The sequence below is a fragment of the Cheilinus undulatus genome, linkage group 14 (assembly GCF_018320785.1).
Source record: "Cheilinus undulatus linkage group 14, ASM1832078v1, whole genome shotgun sequence".
NCBI classification, from domain to species: Eukaryota; Metazoa; Chordata; class Actinopteri; order Labriformes; family Labridae; genus Cheilinus; species Cheilinus undulatus.
In genome coordinates this window covers 24,280,245-24,301,867 of record NC_054878.1, presented here as the reverse complement: position 1 = coordinate 24,301,867, position 21,623 = coordinate 24,280,245, and the positions used below count along the sequence as shown (strand labels likewise).

The 21,623-nt window shown below is 38.4% G+C and overlaps 1 protein-coding gene across 4 annotated transcripts in view; it reads right to left on the bottom strand.

Moving 5' to 3' along the window:
- eya4 (EYA transcriptional coactivator and phosphatase 4) overlaps window positions 1-20,991 on the bottom strand; it is a 73,968-nt gene extending 52,977 nt beyond the window's left edge. Inside the window, exons 1-2 of one of the 4 annotated variants that reach the window (XM_041805526.1) lie at window positions 20,631-20,991; window positions 16,461-16,519 (exon numbers count right to left, since the gene is read on the bottom strand). In XM_041805526.1, the coding sequence (XP_041661460.1) occupies window positions 16,461-16,493 (33 nt within the window). In that variant the 5' untranslated portion in view covers window positions 16,494-16,519; window positions 20,631-20,991. Of the gene's footprint in view, window positions 1-16,460; window positions 16,520-18,506; window positions 18,772-20,630 lie in introns of those variants that run through there. The other 3 variants (XM_041805524.1, XM_041805525.1, XM_041805523.1) reach the window with 3 other exon arrangements.
- Between the last annotated feature and the right edge of the window lie 632 nt (window positions 20,992-21,623).

Here is a 21,623-nt window from a genome sequence, read left to right as displayed (position 1 = left end):
CTTTGACATGCTTTGTGTAGTTTAGGTGGGGGCGGGGTGAGCGTTTCTGAAGTGAGGCATGAGTTGTGCCCCGCTTTAATGTTCCCCAGACATATTCCTTAGATATACGTTCCTCTTTCTAAAAAAAAAAAAAAAACATAGCATTTTCAGTCAAATTCATCCAATTTCCACGTTAAATTGTAAATTCCGTTTTTACTGGCCAATTCCACAATTCCGTCTGCGATTCCTTTAACTCGGAAATCATAGGGCCCTAGTCAAAATGTCTCTAATATGTGTTTAATGTTGGTGAAATTCAGTTAAAAATGTCTAAATGTACTAAAGACGTGCATGAAAGTGTGCCTCAAGAGATCTTAGGGGTGGGAGAAAAAAATCAATACAGCATAGTATTGCCATATTTTTTCTGGTGATATATTGCATTGTCTCGTCGACCAAGTATCTATTATTTCAAATTAATTGCTAATATTAACTGAACTCTATGATAATGGAAAAACAAAATCAATTGTTTGGACAATGAGGTCGACAGAGCTGACCGTCATAGAGCAGGAGAAAGTTAGTACAACAAACATGGCAGCACCAGGGGAAGGACATTAGAAATGAAAGCAGAGCACAATTAGATGGACATGACATGAGGTTTGCAAGAAGTGCTACATGAAAATAGATAACAGCGGAAATATGACAAACATGAGGGCCAGACTAATGCTAAATCAGCTGAACAGTTGAAAAAAATGAATATATCGCAATATATGGTATCGTAATACTCACTGCATTGCAAAATGTTTAAAATCGCAATAATATCGTATTGTGGGGCCACTAGTGATTCCCACCCCTAAGAGCTCTATTGAAATGGACAACATATCATAAACTAGAATGATGTATGATTTATTAGTATTGCAAACATGTTGTACTGTGGCTTTAAGTCCTTCATCAAACAGTGTTCCACCTGCAAAGATGCTAGTGTTGCATACAACTGAAACACACAGCAAATTGTCCCATCAAAAACTTTATTGATATACATATGCAGAAATTTTCTTTTCTACCAAATACCAATATCATGCTGATATTGTGCATTCCTACTTTTTTCATGTAAATTTTATCTAAGAAAAAAAAGGAACAAAGACATTAAAAAATATACACCTGAAAAAACAATCATTCACAGGGTTATCCTAGTTGATCAGGAACTGATCATTATTGGCTGATATTTATTGAAAATAGGTGATTAAAATATCGGACAAAATGCTGGAAGTCACCAATCCAATCACCCCGTGTGTCTGAGGCTGAGAGAAGCACTGTGTGGGCGTTGAAGTGTTAAAAAAGGCTAACTGAACTACAACCCATTAGGGAGCTTATATGCACATCAGCATGTGATGGAAGGGTAAGTATTAACATCTAAAAATGCAATTTTAGTCTGTTCTGAGTAAGAGATGTCACTATCTTGGATTTACAAGATTTTTTTTCCCCTTTTTCTAGATTTTTTTCTGAGTTAAATTTTACTCCTACTAAAGTCTGTGAAATTACTATATCAGCATTAAGAGATTGTGATGTCACTAATCGAAAAAGAGCCAAAATATCAGAAATGTTAGAAAACTCAGTAAACAGAGGAAAAAGTATTTCCTCATGTTAATGTCAAACGCTCCCATTGCATTTTAAATCAAATCAAATGTAGAACCTTTGATTGTCGACTTGAAAACTGTGTAATTAGCTTGTCTGCTGTTACTGCACAGTCATCAAATTCAAGCAACTGCCCCAAACTTTGTACAAGTCCCTCTTCCTCTTAAAAAATACAGATGCAATGTTGAAATCTGTTAAAATCCTTGTTGAAATGGTTGATATGAAAATGATGATGCCTTTAAGCAAAGGTAAGTTCCTTGTGATGTATTCACATGTATCTTCAAGAAAAGGATTTGGATTTTATTGAGAAACTTAAATAGAAGATCTGTTAAGTGTTTACATTTGTTTACTAATTTTTGTAATGAATGAATCATCACAAGGTGTAAATCAGTTGTCTTTACAGTTGGATACTTGTTGCATTGCTCTTTGTGAGGTTTGTGTTCTTCTCTGTTGAACAAAGGAAGTAAAAGCATGCTACTGACTGAATAAGGATGACTTTTGTGTCCACTTATTAGCTCAAGCTGCCACCTGTAGGAGGGTCCAGTACACTTCAAAGCCAAGTAGACTGGCCACCCACTGAACCAGATGCTATGCCAAAACACTCAAACTTAATGCTACCAGCATGAGCTAATCCAAACATGGTGATCAGGAATGATGACTTTCTGCAACAAAAACTGAATGGGGTATCCTTAACTGTAAATATTCTACCTGTGCTTGTTGAGAAAAAAAAGTCTTAATTGCATTTGCAATTACTGTTTTCAAAGATTTCAGAAATATTTACAAAGTATGCAGATTTGTAGAAAATAAAAAGGCAAGGCTTATCAGGTCTGTACTCAAGAGGATAAGAAGACAACTCTCAAAATGTCGTTCTAAATAAAAAAATGAACTGATCATTTTGTGATGCATTCAAAGAAGTTTGGAAAATATACCATGATCTGCTTTAGCTACACAATTTTAAGCAGATTTGTTGCTCAAGCAAAAAAGATTTATAAAGATTGTGAACTGCGCTTACATATAGATATATGTCTATCAAGATAAATGCCCTGTCATCAGATTTCCACCAGTGGGACCTGCCATGACTCTACGGCTTGTCCCTGCTTTTGCTATCACACTGACTGATAATAGGTGACAGGTCAGTATAGCTTGTCTGACAGACACAACAAATGGCAGCCAGGACACTTCCCATACCAAAAATCCAAACCCGTGAGGATAGATTTGACATTTTTATGGAAGAATCAAGTGAGGAGTTATCCATAGTGTGTCTTTATCTTTCAGTTGCAGAAACACCAAGGAAAGAAATTATTGAAAAATTGATTTCATTCCCTGATTCATCAATAATGAAAATAATCATTAGTTTCAGCAGAGTCCCAGGTCATAGCCTCTGTGCCCTCTGTGCTACCTCTACGACTCTGCTCGGCTCAGACAGAAACACAATCTCCTAACAGAGCGGCAGAGGAAGTTCTCACTGCAGGCAGGGCAGGCAGGTTCCTCTGAAACCAAAGCACAACTGTTGCAATTTCATTTCCTACCTAGTAAAATGAGGAAATATACTTCTTTTCTGTAACTACTGACAGATGAGTGTTTGGCCAGAAGATCAGGCTGAACAGACTGTGGGCTGTACTAACAGGGGGTTCTGTTTATGGGAACAAAGGACAAAATATTTCACTACTTGACTTCTGTTTACTGAGTTTTCCCACCTTTGAAAAGTGATGTTTGAATATTAGAATTTAGATGATTGCTCCACATTTTAAATGATCAAACATCTGGCATTTACATGATTTTCCTCTTTGACTAATCAATTAAGTGAAGGGTCTTAGCTGAAACATGGCATCCTGATTGACTTCCATTAAACAAGAAGGGTCATAATATGAGTCTCTCTCCACTCAGATGACCTCAGCCGTCCCACACCACAGACAGACTATGTGTATAACAGAGCAAACACCTACACACAGACACACACGCAGGCTCTTTCACACGGTTACACACAAGCGCACATATCATGTGGTTTCCTGTCTGGTGCGTTCCTGTATAAAGCCCACGCTGGTCGCTCTGGGTTTGTAGATGGATTTTCCTGAAGTCTGTTCGGGGGGTTTGACTCGATCAGGATGTGATTGGCTCACAGGCTGTCTGTGACCTGCTCACCTCACACCTCACTCATTTTCTTTGGCCAGCCAGACTCTCACTCAGATCTCTTGTATATGCATTATTAGTTCTGTGAACCAAAGCAAGAACTGAACTGGCCTTGGTGAAACACAGATGTTTTGCTTTTGATGGTTGTCTGATATAGAACTTCTATCAAAATAAAGGGAACTGTGAAAAAATCTTTGAGGTCAGTCAGGTCAATGAAGATGTAATTAACTTTCAGAAATATCTTCTTCTTGACAGTAGAAGGCTTACCTTTTTTTTTTTTTTACCATGAACAGCATGTTTCTCTTTGCAATAACAAAAAGGAAAATGACAAGAGAGTCAAATTTACCTTGTTTTAGCAAATATGCATGTCCACACTGGCAAAATATGCCACAAGCAAGATGAACCATGCCATGGTACTCAGAACTGTGTCTGGTTCAGGACTATACAATGAATCAAGCCACTTGTAAAGAGATTTATTGAGTAAAAACCTACAAAGGTAAACAGAGCTGTAACAGCAGGAAGACAAAGCCAGCATGTAGCGCAGTTCGCATGGGTGGGAGTTTTTCACAGCTACACCACGAGATAACTCGGGATTTCACCTGCTCAAAACTTATTATTGTATTATTGTATTAGTCCATCTTCGGTGAACTCCGGTTCATACAAATATCTCCTCATTTCCAGAGTAAACAGCACATCATCATCACTCAAGTCGAAATTGCTCATATTATCTTTGTTTTAGCTTGGTGGGGTGTTATTATCCCTGTAGAAGCCCCACACAGCTGATCAGAGGATATCAGTGCGCCGTGGAAGGAGACAAAATGCCAAAGCTGCATCGAAAATTAGTGCCTGACACAGAGGGTATTTTTGGGAGAAATGAAGTGCTTTGTACGTTTTCGACACAGCATACAGGTGAGCCAACATTTTTTCTTGGCTTAATTTTACACAAAACTCGTTAAACTACATGGATAAAACATTCCCATCTACGGCCCATCATGCCGCGGATCCCTCTGGGTTCATAATAACCACAGGAGCAACTTTTACAGAAATCACTGGAGGTTAATGCCACTACTATAGCCAAGCACCTCATACGACCCAACTTCAAAAATTCCTTTAATGTTGTAATACTGTGATATAATACCGTTACCATCAAAGGCAAGAAAAATACCGTATCATTTTTAGGCCATATCGCCCAGGCCTAGAATCTAGTATAAATTTGCATCAGTGTTTCCCTTTTATTGTGTTAGGTGGGTGCCCTGCCCCCCATCGGCACCCACAGCTCCCCTTGAAAGTCGAGTCAATTTTATTTAATTGTATTTTCTATGCAGTTCCAGATCACAAAAGAAGTCATTTAAGGACATCTTTCCTGCAGAGCAGGTCTCTACCTGGTCCCTTTATTAACCCTTTTACTCCTAGCGCGTCGTTGACGACGCGCTGTTGAAGCACACTTTACATGACCATAATTGCATGACAGTTTGTGCTATCGTAAAAATTCAAACAGTATCTGAAAGCTAAGAAACTGCGCTTTACAGCCAGCATGCGGTTATTTCTGTAATTTCCCCTTTTCCCACTAAGATACTAGCATAAATTTCTCCCATTTTTTGTGTTTCTTCATTTTAAACTGTTAAAACACTTAACATGCAGTAATATGTAAATAACTGCCATATATTAAAAGTTCTAAGTATTGTGGAAAAATGAGCAAAAGCACGTACTCACAGGACATTTTCTGGGCCTTTTATGGTTAAAATAAGAAAAGAGCCCAGAAACTCAGTTTTAATTTAAAGAGTTAAAAAAAAACACTTTTTAAACATGCAGTACATTGTACACAACTGCCAGATATTAAAGTACTCTAGAATAATGGGCAAAAGCACTTACAAGACACTTTCTGTGCCATTTATAGTTAAAATAAGAACGTGTCCAGAGGCTCAGGAGTTAAAGGGTTACCTTGTTTACATGAATGTATTTAATTTCTAAATCCTGGTTTTCTGCTTGTTCCCTCTGACTCCAAGACCAGAGTTGAGCAAACCCACACACTCACTGACCAGAGAGCCCCGCCTCCTCCTTCCCGTGTCAGAGCTGGGGTCTGATGTTTGCTAGGATGCTTTGACTCAGTATCATGAGAGAGAGTTCTCCAGTGCAACTGATTTGTCCTCTAAAGTTGCGTATGAACCGATGCCCTGCTTGTTTTACGTCCGAGATAGTTAAACGAGCACTGGATTTCGGCGCGAGATTGCAGCAATTGCGTACAGTTTATTAAATTCTCACAACAAGTCTGACACTTGTAATACAGGAAAGTCCTGCAATCCCCCATATATCACGCTGTAAACTGACAAACCGGTGGGAAACATGGCTAAAATTAGCGACAGTGACAATTTTGTCTGTAGATCTAATTGTTTTAATCTGTAAAAAAATGATGTATCAAATGAAAGATTGTGGTTTCAAATGTTGGACTATTTCTTGGCTGTGGTAGTGACTTGTGTGATAAGCTGTCAGTGTGGTGTTTGAAGAAGCAAACCTAAGCATACCGACTGCTTGTTCAAACTTGAAAGATAATAGGGGATATCTGTCTTCATATCAAACTGGGAATTAGTTTTAAAAGCAAAATTCAAGCTGCCCATAAGCCTTGACTAAGCACAATGTATATTCAATCAACAGTGAAGCCTTTATCAAGGTGTAAACAGCTGAAGCAGCCTGAACTGTCCTCAGTAAAACAACTGATATCAAAAAATTATAAAATAAATCTTGTATCATGATCTTAGTTCCACAGGACAAAGATCAGCATTATTTCTATTTAATGAAGCATGATTTCAAAATGGACTCGTTGAGTTTTGATGAGACTAACAGTGAGAGGTTAGTGTGAAAAGCTGACTGTGGAAATCTGACATCTCTCAAAAACGCAAGGAAAAAGCAATGTTTATAACAGGGGATGTCCAGAGAGTTTTCAGGTCTGTCCAGATTTACAGATTAGATGGTGTAGAGTATCTCTTAAAAGAGACAGGTAAATGACAGATGTCAGATATGCTTTGTTAAAAAGAACAAAATGACAAAGTTTGTTATCCCCGAGTCAAAATTCAATTACCTTTAATTAACTGTCCGTAACCTTTTGACACTGCCACTTCAAGGCAGGACTTTGACACCTGTTAAACCTCGTCTCGTAAAAACGAGGGCGTAATGAAGACAAAACAGAGTCACTGTAAATAGTCATATGAATCTTACTGTGTGCGTATGTGAACAATTTCAAACCCCATAAGTGATCATAATTTATCATTGATTAATGGTTTAAACAACTGAGAATCAAGGTGGATTTTTCTTTAGGCACACCAAGCCAAAGCATGTTTGTTTTTAAGAGCACCATTCATACGCAGAGCATTTCAGAGCGCTTTACAGAGTTAAAAACAGAACCTTTATAACATTAACATTAAACGGCAGTAGAAAGACATTGAAATTAGATGGAATAGAATAAACTTAAAACAAAAAGTAAGGCAATTTGTGTTTGGTACATTATGTCTTCATTGTAACAATGCTTCTTGGTAATAAATCTTATACCGTTGGAAAGCCCGTTTATTACCCTTTTAAATGGTGCCACATTTGTAAGGATCACGCATTTGTGGGACGAGCAGCAGAGCTGAGTATGTGGGTTGCGCCCATGAAAATTGTGCCAAAACTTCTCTGCCAATGCCAAACAGCTGATTTTGTCATTGACTCTTGTTTGGTGTTTGCTGGATTGGATGATTGAAGTTTGAAGAAACAAGACATATTGACAATTTAACAATTTATTCATTTAACAAACAGGAGCCTCAGTAGCATGTGGAAGAACCATACACAGCCACAACAGCCTGGCACTTCCTCCTCATGCTGGTCACCAGCCTGGTCACACACTGCTGTGGGATGGCATCCCATTCTTCAACCAGCATTTGTTGCAAGTCAGCCAACGTGGTTGTGTTGGTCACTCTGGCACGAACAGCACGCCCAAGCTGATCCCACAAGTGTTCAATGGGGTTTAGGTCAGGACTGCTGGCAGGCCATTCCATCCTCTCCACTCCCAAATTCTGGAGGAAGTCTCTGATTAACCCCACTCTGTAGGGGCGAGTGTTTTCATCTTGGAGGAGGGAGTTCTTGCTGACAGGGTGAGAAAAAGTATTCTTGGGGTCTTGTCTTCTTGGGACGCCCACTTCGCTGCCATGGCAGTCCCTGTTATATGGAACTTGGCCTTCAGTTTGGAGATGGTACTAGGGTTCACTCCAAACAATGCCGCAACTTGGTTTTGTGAAACACCAGCTTGAAGTTGCCCAACCGACGAGCCGTATCCAGATCAGTCAAACGTGGCATGCCGATTCTTGAAGCAGACATCTACTGTAGCAGGGCCCATGCTCACAGGTGCTGCCAATCAGGCACCTGACTGGCAGCACCTGGGGGTACCAGAAGCTCAAAACAAGAATCAGTAGCAACAGCAAAATAAGCTGTTCGGCATTGGCAAAGAAGATTTAGCACATTTTTCATGGGCGCAACCTACATACTCAGCTCTGCTGCTCATCCCACAAATGCATGATCTTTACAAATGTGGCATCATTTAAAAGGGTAATAAACAGGCTTTCCAACAGTATATAATTTATTGCCAAGAAGCATTGATGCAACAAAGAAATAATGTACCAAACACAAATTGCCTTACTTTTTGTTTTAAGTTTACATAAAAAGAAAAAGAAAGAAAATTGCATTCAGCAAAAACAAAAAAAACACTTAGCACTAGAAAGTTGTTCAGAATGTAAGACCAATAAAAAAGTTAACTGAATTAAAGAGTTCAAAAGAGGCTAGCTGGATTTTGAACTCATGGGAAAGCATAAGTAAGTAATGTTTTAAGGCCTGCATTAATACAACCGACAGATGTTGAAAGCCTCAGGTTTTCTGGTAGGAGTAAAGAAACTAAAAGCTGCATCACCCTGCTTGGTTCTGGTTCTGGGAACAGTTAATAAACCCGTCCCAGAGGACCTGTGGGGTCTGGATGCCTCGTGAGAGGTTAAAAGATCTGTCCATTAAGTACTTCAAATACTAAAAGCAGGATTTTAAAACCTATTCTTTGATTCATAGAAGGCCAGTGTAGAGATGTGAGGACTGGTGTTAATATACTTTCTAGTGGAGCACATTTCACTATTACACTATAGTCTTAAGTGTTTTGAACCAATTCAATGCAGTACCAGAAAGTCCCTCCCACCAATCCAGCCATTAATCCTACTAAAGCAGGCAGCTAGCATCAAACAAATTCCAGGCAAAATTTCATTTTTTTCAGTGGTTTATGTCTGCAATGCTAAGGCTGTTTTCTTTTGTCCTCTGAGTACTGCTGTTATTCTGAGTCTCAGTTCAACAGTACAAGTATGTAAAAATAATGCAGCTTTTTGGGGTATAAGCCTGAAAAACAAGCAAATTTTAGTTATTTCTTCTCACAATTTTCTCATAACTAAGGGGAAATAAGTTTTCCAAAATAAAACATCACAATGTGTTATGTTTCTCCTCACATAGCATGGAATTCTGACAAAATACTTCAAACCCTGCGCTGGGACAACAATATACTTTTGCAGATTCAGAGTAAAAGTAGAAAAGTGCAGTAATGGCAGAGCTCTGTAACGGTGCTGTTGCAGACTTACAAATCAAGAAGGGCTGATGTGCATCCTTCCCCTGTTCTGTTGACCTAAAGTGTTTGCATACTTTTTATTTGACTATTTTGAACTTTTTTTATTGTTTTCTTTGCCATAGTTAATTTTTCCCCAAGAAAGCAAGTGTCTTAAATAGCATCTTCCCTCAGTGTAGCTCAGACGCTGGGGTAACATGAAGTCTGGCCGTCAGCCCCTCTCCTCAACTCTCAGCTGTCATCCAAACATAAATCTTACAAGAATCACTGTACACCACACTGAAACTGAAGTGCTCCTCGGTGCCACAAACCAGAATGCCAGCCTCGTAGAGGGATGCCAGGGAGGGTAGCTGTAACACTCCACACTCGCTGATCGGTCCACTTGCGTTGTCGCCGGGCAGATTTCGAAATGACCGTCTATGACGCTAATACAATCTTGGCAATCGAGGCTAGTCAGCGCTCGCATTTAGCTACTGCTGTAGCATGTAAGTTTGTGTGAATGTGTCTGTATGGGGTTGTAGGGGTGAAAGAGGGGTGCAACCTGACCCCCTTTCCTCCTCTAAGTTGGTCTCTCGCTTTCACGCACACACACACTAACATACAACAACACACACAGACTGGGACAGCTGCCATACTCTGGGCCTCTCCCAGCGCACCAGAGGAAAAGGCCACGGCTAAAAGAACCTTTTCTCTCCTCTTTTTTCATCCTTTTTTCCTCCTCCTTCATCTTTCCTACTTTTTTCTTTTGGTGGTCATACATTTAAATCCTGCAAGGCTCCCTGGGGTCAAAAAACACTGCTTCTCCCCCTCCCACCCCTCCATTAGCTTGAAGACAGACTTTGGCTCTCTGTGTGGGTTTGTGTGTTTATACTGAGGGACTGATTCAGTGTTTCACTGAAAATATCTGCTTAATGCTCTATAAATCATTCTTTAATTAAACTGATATTAAAAGATAGCATCATCATTTCACGTCCATCCAAGTCTCTCTCTGAAACAGGAACAAAAAAGACTTATCACCTTTTCTCCAAATCTAAACAAGTATGTGACAACAGGTGGAGCGACACACTTAAACAAGCTAAAAGTAGCATTAAGGGCTAACACTGCTGGCACTGCTGCCTCGGGCTCCTTCCAGTGCTCCCAGAGGACCCCAGACGGCAGGCTGCCCCTCGGCAGGCAGGCGGCCAGAGTGGACGCCTGACCATAACCCAGATGACGTGCGGATGTGGAGGCAAAAGGGCAGGGTGGAGGGAGGAAGTGGGGGGATGGGGGGCTTTAAAGGGTAAAGAGTAGAAGTGGGGGTATCAGGTGTCAAGAGACAACTCCCCGAAACTTTGTGTGTGAGGTCTTTGCTGTGTTGTTACCCATCAGAGACACGCCCATTTCAATTAAACAAGGAAAGATAAGAGAGGGCAGAAAAAGCCACTTTCAGGTTACATGCCGAACACAATAAAAATGTCTCATTGAATCAAATAAAATACTGATTTATTTATTATAAGTTTTATTCTCTATCAAATTCATTACATTTATTAAAATCTGAGTTTTGATTTAAATTTAATCACAGATATATTTCCCACATTTGTATAAAAAAAAGACAAATTTATAGGGTAAATATCGTAAATGATTTATGTTAAGTCTACTTTAAAAGAGAAATGTTTAAACTCAACTTTTGCCTCAGAATTTTTTTTTTTTTTTGAGTTGGTTCATCTTAAGTTAGAATTGTAACAAAATACTTATTGTTCATAGCACAATGTTAGACTTTTGATTGTGTCATTATGCTATGGCAAGAACAATAGGATTTTCAGGATTTAATTTGATATTTTAGTATTAGTAATACGATTACTTAACAATAAAAAAAAACTAATATTAACTGCTGTACTTGTTCTTATATTTTGGCAGAATATAATCTATTCACCTTATTCCCAGCCCCCATGATACATAGCGTGAAATGTGACTGATTCAGAGATTTTAAAAGAAACTGTTAAATGTCACCTATTGCACTTCAAATGGGATAATGTAATTATTCCGCTGCCCTCTACTGTCTATGTATAGACAAAAAAATAAATAATAAATGGCTTCAGATTATGTGCACCGAATATTTAACTAAATTTGTTTGCCCTGTATCAGCATTATCATAGTTATATGGACAGTCACATTTGTTGAAAGGAGGTGAGACACAACTGTATGTTCTTTAAAGTAGAAGCTAGTCAAAGCCTTTAAAGGTCATATCAGAAGCCTGAGTTTTAGTTCCAGGTCTGTATCCAAACAGAAGGTCAATCGCCCTTTGTTTAAGGCAGCCAAGAAAACAGTTTTAAATGCAAAAAAGGGAATTCCAAAATGGGGTGATTAATCCTGATTAACTACAGAAAGTCCTACATAAATCACAATCTAAAATTTGGATTGTTTTGACAGCCCTAGTTTTGATTAACATCCATGATTCACATGGGTCACCTCTTCATGTCAGCAAATCTGGAATTCTAGATTAATCTTAGAAGAATCACAACCCTGATGCAAACAGACAGTGAACAACATGATTAAAACTCCACAGCTGTTAAGACACAAATTCACCTTTGTCTAGTTTTTAGTACAACCACGAACAAAGCAACTAATACAGAACTCAGACATTCCACAAAATAAAACTTAAAATTCACAGCTTATTATAAAATTTAGCTAGACATCTTTGCAACAACTTCTGTTCTTGGTTAGCCGCTGTGGTACACCACTTTTTCCTCTACCTTTGTTTTAAAAGCATAAATTCCACCCATAATCTACCACTGCTGCAGCTGTATCTGTTAGGCCTGAGTGGGTAGTCAATTGATTTTATTTTGAGGAAAATCTTAATCTCTCTTGAACTTTCTGCATTTGGACTTGCAGCTGTGTACTGAAAACTGGTTGGAAATTCCTCACTAGAGTGAGTGACATTTAGACCATCAGTGAACCAGCTTGCTTTTTCTCCCTCTCCAAAACAAGGAGATTCTCTGAATGCAGAGTTTCTCTCACAGGCAGCCTGCTTGGTATATCTGTCAACCATTTGAGCTTTTTGTCTCTCTACTCCTCATGCACACGTTACAATACTAAGCAGGAAAGAAAACAGGTTCAAATCATAAACCATGTCTGGTGTGAAAAGAATTAAAGATTTTATTTTATGGCTGAATTTACCATCCCTAATATTTATGGTAGAGCTCCCAGGCTCTCACCTTCAAAAAGGGTTCTCTAAAGCTTCTTTTAAAAAGAAGAAACCATTTTACTCTAAAATTTGTTTAATTTATGAGAAGGCTTCTACTGAGTGTATTTATTCTAACTGTAGATTTTCTACAATAAAAAAACAAACTTTGGTAACATCAAGGATGCCAGACACTGACTCAATAATAAATACCAAACCTTTTGAACTCACTTTTTGCCAGCTTTGAAGAGTACGTTTTAATATTTCTTTAAAAAAGCAGTGAGAGCAAAGATTTGTAACATATGTGACGCTACTCCTCTAAAAGCTTTTTAGCTCTTCATGATGAAAATCTGTGACCCTGCTTTGAGGTCTCATTTCCAACCTGAACTATTAATCAATGCCTCTGAACTGCAGCTCACATTCTCATTATAAATGATATCAGCTCCTATTTAAAGCAGGTGAAGTAATTGTGGAATATGGACATCAATATTTGATATTTGGATGGCAGAAAGAGAAGATGGATGCTCCTCTCTACTCTTCTTTCTCTCCCTCTCTCTGTGTTTGTTGTGTTCATGTTTTGTACAGTAGGTGTAAGTGACAGAGCTCCGCTGGGGTCGGCCTGTAATTTAAACCCAGGGCGAGTCTGACAGAGCAACACAAAAAGTGTGGGGAAAAGCAACATAGTTCATGCGCTCTGTCCCACTTTGCGCTATTCTTACCAAGCAGGCTGGCAGGTCAGAGGGAGAGTGAGGGAGAGAGGAGGGAGCCTGATGGAGGAGGAGGAGGAGGAGATGAAATTACACCTGTTCTGGTGGCTGACTAACGACTTTGAAATGCGAGTGGACCTCGCTCGCCGCCAAAATCATTTTCCCAACAATACAGCCTGATCTTTAAACAAGCAGAAGTGGGACGCTGCGCTGACGTGACTCTGAATCGTCCCGCTGTGTTGAGACACTAACAAACCCTCAGGCCGAGCGTTAGTGTGTGTATGTGTGTATCAGAGTGCACTCCTGCTTTAATGTGTGATTTTATGTCTGGAAGAGGTCAGAGAGATTATGTGGCATATAATTCAAGGGGATTACTTTACTTGATTTCTTATTTAAAGTTTGTTTATGATTTTAGTTTAGTTTTTTTTTATTTTTATGTTTTTTGTTGCAATAAATAAAATCAGGATAGATTTTCTGCAAAGTTAGTCAACAACTTACTTGACACTTTATTTCAGAGCCAAAGCTCATTATCAGGATGAATGGAAGTAATTGCAATGCATTACAACAACAAAAGACAAAAATAAGACTTTTGTTTTGTGTTTTGTTGGATAATAATGAACACAGAAATATGAGCAGAATTTAAACTTAGCAATCTGTGGTCAGGGATGAAAAGGAACTGATCACATTTACTCAAATCTCTATAACTGAATCGCTTTTTTGTATTCTTGTACTTTTTGAGTAGGTTTTAAAATCACTACTTTTACTTTCATTTAAGTATATTTTGGGGTAAGTATCATATTTCATTACATTTTTAAAAAGCATCAAAAAGTGAGTAACAAAATAAACACCAAAAGCCAAAAAAAGGAGGTTCCACCTTTCTCAACAAGATAATGGCCAGTCATTTGGCTTTGACAGTCAGTAGCACACAGTGAGAGAGAATGACTTCATTTCATCCAAGACAGCTGCAACAATTTACTTTAAGTCACACCTTACAATAAACTACTTGGTTGGGGATCCATAATCTCTTTAGTTTTTGCACATTAAGGAGAGATCCGATTTCTAAAGTCTCTTGGGTATCAAAAGTGGCAACTCAGTAAACATTAAATGACTCATTTTTGACTTTTAATTGAGTAGCTTTACAGAATAGTACTTTGACTTTGACTTCAGTAAATTCTGACTAAAGTAACTGTACTTCTAGTTAAGTGCAATATTCTGGTCCTTTTTCCACCTGTCCATGGTCTTTCTATTTTCACACTACTTACAAGATTAAAAACATAAACCAGTACAACAATAAAATATGTGCAATACAATTAGTGAATGAGTTGTAATAATATGTTCAAGAATGTGCAGAATAATGGCAGAGTAGAAGTGAAGGGGGACTCACAACACAATATGATGCAACAATGCATTGTGGTATAATACAATACAAAAAGATGATATTTTATGAGACGGATAGAATATGATGAGATATGATAAGGGACAATATGATATGACATGTTATGTTATGATAATATTTCATTTGATATTTCATATGATATGATAACCTAATAATTTATAAGATGCAACACAACATACGATATATATCGATACAGGACAGGATAAAGTAGGGGATATAGGGATGCACAGATACATCTGTTTAACATCTGCATCAGAAAGTATTAATCCTTTGGACAAGCACCAGAAATTGTCAAACAATGTGGGCATAACTCATGTCAGTAGAAGATCTTAGTCTGTTGTGTCATATCATTTTAACACTGCCATCTAATACATCAAACTGCTGACTTGGAGAAGAGATTAATTACTGAGCAGAATATGTAACCTGTTGGTCAAGATTTTACCTGTTTTTGGAGTCAAAGGTGAAAGAAAATCTAGCATCAGCACTGATTTTACAATCAGTGTGTATAGGTAAGAATATGATAGGATCAATACAATATTACATACTGTATATGGTCCACAGTTACGATGTTATCATGAAGCAACAACTATTGATTTATTGCAAGACAGTCATATGATAAACTTCAGACATTTAGGGTAAATGATTCATTGATAGATCATGATTTTTAATCGAATATAAAATTCCACTAAAGGGTGAATTTTAGATTACTGTATTGATTCACTGCAACTTGGTATTACTCTAACGTCATCCCACGCTTCATCTCTTCCGCAACTTCTTTTCGCTGCCGTCCAACATGACCCTGTTGTTTTCTTTCTCTTAGGCTAATTGCCTCACTTGCCCTCATTCATGTCATTCATCCGCATCACTGTAAAGAGTTGTGGAGCTATGCAGTCATTAGATTGCCAAGGACACTTTCGAAGGGGGCTGCTTTTTATTTTTCATTATTACATAACAGAGGTTTTATTATTGTATTGCATAAATCAGGACAACAATATATTGTTGTATAGACATCAGGGATTTTCGTATGTGTTTTTTTTCCTTTCGGCTAAACGCCAAGTTAAACTGCGTCTGAGTAGTCTAAAAAGAGGAAAATAATTTTAAAAAACAGTTAAATTCATTACAGGGTCACTGTGTTAGCTCGCGGGTGTGATGTGAGCCTGATATACTGTGTAGAGCGTAGCTAACAGAGCTCCACTATCCTACTTTGATATGTGGCCTTTTTTAAATTGGTTGGGTAATTATATGTGAGTTCAACCCTCAACAGCCTACATACCACTTTATTTTTTACTTTACACTCACTTAAAAACCTGTCCACACTGTTCCTCCTACACACTAAGCGCCAAGTGTCTCATATTTAAGTCAGGCGCGCATCCCTAACTGTCCCACCCTTTTGAGAAAGTGTTAGAGTACAGTGTGAAATATATGATTGTGCAATTTAAGCAGACAAAATGGAAAAAATTAAATAAAATTGATAAATATTTGCTTTTGTCACTTTTTGAATATTTTAATCCATTTGTTTATGTTCCAAATGTTTGTATGAAAGCTGCTACTTTACATCAAAAATGAAGAAGATCAGTTAAATGGCCGTAAATTCACCGTCCTAGATTGATGTCCTTGTCCAGCGTTGTTTCTAATGAAGTCTCATTCACTCTGACCGCTGCCATCTGGTTACTGTACACTCACTGAACCACATCTGCTGTGTGTTAAGACACACACATCTCTCCAATGCACCCATTCCTCAGACGTGTGTGGCCAATGCAAGGTACACTCTCTCTCTCTCTCACACACACACACACACACACACACACACATGAATGCATACAGTAGCATTTAACTCACCATCTGTTCGTTGAGGTCCTGTGAGGCCTCCATGGCTGCTTGGTTTGTCCTCCAACACACTTTAGCCACCAAAATGAGAAAGTAAAATTCAGGTCAACGAAAAAAATAAAAACCTTTTTTCAGTTCACCTGTGCATTCTTTAATAAAATAAATCATCACGGGGATGTTGCCTGAACACTTGTACAGTGGTTTGACTCATGATACGGTATTAATTTCTATTTTCTTCTTGTCTGCGTCCGCATGTCCGGCCTCCTGTCACTGTGTTTATGTGTGAGCAACAGGAGACCGAATCAGGGAAGCAGCAGCGCTAACTTCGCCATATCATCTTCAGCCGAGGGTGAAGCTGAGAGATAATTGCAGAAGTAAATATCAACAATGAAAAAGGAGAAGTGTAAATGATCCGGCTGCTTGGCTGGCTCTGGACCACAGACACAGAGGCTGGCGAGCTCACCAAGACAGTGAGTGACCCCGTTAATACGAGACAGGAGACAGGTTGGCGCAGGAGTCTGCAGCGGCCGAGAGGCCGAGGTGATTGTCTACGACTCCAGTGAGATTGAATGTAGCGATCAGGAAAAATGTAGAGAGAAATTGCATCTCGTTCTGGGAATTCTTTTTCTGCAACTGTCATGTTGTTACAAAGGAAAGCTAAAATAATGGAGAACAGGGACACAACATCCAGACAGATGGTACAAAATGGCTCCTCTCTGCTGTCAAGTTTGACAGCTCAACAATGAGAGGGCTACATACAAAAACTGAAGAACTTCCTGGTCATATTGTTTACCAGCAAGTACATTCTAGATAATTTCACTTAGAAAAGTAGTGTCAAATTCCCAAATAAGCCTTATTTTATATACTTTATAAAATTAATTATCAAATAATCAAATAAAGTACCCTCTTTGGTATTGAAAAATATCCATAAACATTTAGTTCACTAATATAACATCTAATAGTTAAGACAATTTGATTTGGAATTACTCACAATCTGAAAAAGAAGTAGTGGTTTACAGCATTTACTGTCTGATTTATTGATCCCTTGTTTACTTCATTTGTAACCTGGTAACTTCACAGCTCTTTGTGTCAGGTAACTTATGAATTCTTCTTAGGCTTAACACAAAGACTTTTATTTTGGAGGCAAAAACATTGAGGAGAAACAGGCTGCCATCTGCCCAGTCATAATGAGGCAGTGAGAGTCAAACAGTGCTTTTATGTGAGCACTGCTTGCATTAATAAAAGAATAAGGAAAGGGATCATCTTTTGCTATGGCTCATCACCAGTACTATAAATACAGGTTGTCTTTGATACCAGAATGTCAAACTTTGATATAACACTAGAAAAAAATCAAATGATGCGTTTGCTTTAAGATAGCGTTGTTTTAAAACCTGTGGTATCACAGAAAGTATTGAAGAATAAAACACTTTGACAACCATACTATAAAAGCCAAAAACACATGCATGGCTCATCATTGGAGTTCTTTTTGTGTGTCTGTGTTTCAGTGTGTGCATGCTCGTGTGCTGTGGAGTTTTCTGGCACGATCCTTTAAACTAACTGGCATCCTTTTAATTTTTCATAGCGTTCAGCTCCTCCTTGCCTGAAATCCAAGACAATAATGCGTCTCTCAGGTGAATTGATTTGTGCACCAGCCTCCCTCACCCCCTCTCCCTCCCTCCTTTTCATTCCCCTCTCTCTCCCTCCCTCTCACCTTTATGGAGGACAGAATCAGCCTACTATCCCATTACACTTTTCTCTCAAATTTATGACTTATCCTACTTAAGACATGATGTGTTTGAGCTCAACCAATCCCATAGAAATTATTATAAATCATTTTCAAAACAGTGAAAGGACTGTTTAAGCCTGTATTTATCACAGATTTTACCTAAGCCTACTCCAATTATGAACATCAGGGTGTTAGCCTTTATAGAACATAACTTTAAATGCCTCTGCATCCACCGATGTATAAAATTACATCAACCTTCTTTGTAATAGCAAAAATCCACCTTCCGTGTGTTATGATTGCCTCATATGGCCCTAAATCCAACACGTAGTTACCTGACACTGCGCAGGGATCAATAATACTGCCATTTCCTTCAGCGTCCCAGCAGAAAGAATTATGTTTCCCTCCATGGTTTTTGACAGAGACGTCAGAAACACACATGAGACGACGGAGAATTAAAAATGGACTACAAAGGCCAATACACTGCGGTGATAATGTTCAAACCGAACAGGTGAGGAGAAGCTAAACAAGCCCCAGAGAGCTAAGAAGTCACATTTTAGCTTGATGACCGTTAGGACGCGCAAGGATATTTTTAATGACGCATTTTAAAACTCACTTCCGGCAATTCACACCTGGTTAACGTCTCATTTATTTACGCGTCAACATGAAGAAAAAACTTCTCTGATATCCGAATTTGAATGGACTTTTTTTTTTAATCAAGGGCAGAAATTGTGGTCGTCCCCAGCAAATATTTGCTGATATAATTTAAAAAATAAAAAAAGTCACAAATGTATCAGCCTATGTGAATTTTGAAATAGCTATAGACAAATATATAGTGCTGAAGGCTCATTATTATTTGTATTTCCCCCCATATTTAGCTTAAAAGGGAAATTAAACGATTAATGATCACAAATTTTTGTCTTTCCCATTTAAAAGTATGGCCCTATATCCCGTGTTCTGGGACTGTGTTAACATAACAGTGCAATAGAAATTTAGGCCTAGAAAAACACGTTTAAAACAACAACAAAAACATAAAATTAAATAAATTAAACAATATTTAGGGCCTATTAAATTTATTGACATCAAAATAAGAAAGGTGTTACACTTTCAATATACACGACGGTGACCGGGTGGCCCCATGATGCAAATCTGCATGTATTTTTTCAGTTGCATTATGGCTGTAATCAAACCAGCCGAGCTGCTTAATTGGCATGACTTTAGTAAAATAAAACATCGGCCCATCTGTGCCCTGCATTTTTTCCCATTTTCCCCTAAACCCTCTGACATGATTCCGCACATACCTGGCATTAAAAATCGTTGGTTAAATCCGAACCCTTAATGTGAAATCTAATATGCAGGATTAGGACGCAGATGGCCTATCAGATTTTGAGTCGCAGTGTAACTTGTCATGTAGTTAGGGGCAGGCCAATAACCAGGGGCCATTCAAGCCCCGAGAGCCCGGCCGTGGTTTAAGATTCCCTCTTTCCTACATATCAAATATAAACACAAACTCCACGTGGGATGAGGCCGGAGATGGGGAGAAAAAACAGTGGACACGCGGAGGGATGCTGGCGGAGCAAAGAGGGGGCATCGGGGGGACTAAACGCTTCCATGTGGGATGAAATCTGGATGACGACAAACAGTGCCCTGCCGTAAAATACATTCCCAGGCATTAAATGCAAGATCAAATTATTTATTTTATTCCTCCTGGTATAAAATCATTAAGTCAGCGGCAATTTTAAGGGAAACAATAAAATCATGCTATTGTGAATGATATCACAGCTTATAATAAGTGAAGAAAATGGCCTTCCTGAACATTTAAAGATGGATCAAAATAGGCCTGCATTAGATTAACCAGGACCTCGACATGTCATCAAGACTTTACCCCTTCTCTTATAAACTGGACACCAAATATGTAGTCTTTGTATTACAAGCGTCAAATGTCAATGCCATTAAGTTGCAATTTATAAAAATGTTTAATGATAATGTAATTATTTTAAATTTTATTGATAATTGTGGAACAAATAATTAAAAATGTTCATGACTTGTATACAGTTTGTCTCCTTTCCTGGTTATGATTTCATGAAACTGATCAAAATTAATCATGGCAGGTGGCTTTATAACAACGAGAGTGGTTGCACCGGAAGTTTCAGCCCGTTCAGTGAAAGATTTTCCTTTATATTGACCCTAGGTGTTTGCTGAAGATTGATTAATTAAAGGTCTTTCAAATCCAAAGGCAAATAGTAAAGTCTAGGCCTGCTCTTTATAGAGATGATAATGTAATATCTAAGGGTCTGCTTTTAATTTATAAGAATTTATTTTTTTTAACAAGATATAGATGAATATCAGATGATGAAAATTACCAGTAGTCACTTCACTTTTATTGAGTTGTCATGTGTCAAAGTAAATACTACAGAAGTGTTACTATCAGAATATATAGAGAAACAAAGAGAACATACCTGCAGTGTAAAGTTATTTTCGTCCCAGCAAAGATCCCAGATTTCCTTCACTCGTCGCAAACTTTCATAATCAGAGTGTCGTCCGCACAGCTCTCCCTGCTGTCTGCAGCCTGTCACTGACTCGATCTACACACTTCAGCCACTGCTGCCCATTACCAGCCACAGTCCAAAAACAAAGCCCGAAGAGTCATTTACACTCGATTAAACACGTTTACAAACTCACAGACAAGTCCCAAGTCTTCGTCTCAGTGACCTGTCTGCTCAGTTCAGCGAAAAACACCATTATTTTCACTCTGCGTCCAAGTTTGAGCACCGGGCTGTTCATACGCACTACACTCAACTTCATTATTGCTCAGCTCGCCGCTGCGCATGCGCCCAGCTGCCATGCGGACACTGATGGGCGAGAGTCCAACGGACTAATGGGGTTCAGAGGGGGAGGAGGGATACCAAAGTGACATTCTTATTAATAGTTTGAGCAAATGACGTGCTCACAGTTTTATTTATCCCATCAGAGCAAAACAACACGATGCACCCACTGACCAGACTGTCTGTCTGTCTGTCTGTCTATCTATCTATCTATCTATCTATCTATGCCTCAGGCAAATTATTTCTTTTGATTTTGTTATTATGAATCTAATTAACATCTAGCATCTATGCTCTCAAATTATTCAAGATGATGATGATGATGATGATGATGGTGGTGGTAAAAGATTTATCTCAAATGATAATCAGAATTTATCTAATAAAATAACTGTATCCAAACCCAAACAGGTCCATCACAAAATACAGTATGTAGACTTTTTGTCTGTTACATTGATGTCAAAAAAATATTAATTAATAATAACAAATCAATTACAAAGGTTTTCAAACAATTTCAAAGCTTTAATCAGGTACCATTTTGCCCCTTATTGACAAATTAAAAGTAATGGAACAATCAGAAAGACCATGTGTCTGAATAGCATAGGAACTTTTTACACATATACAAATAGCAAC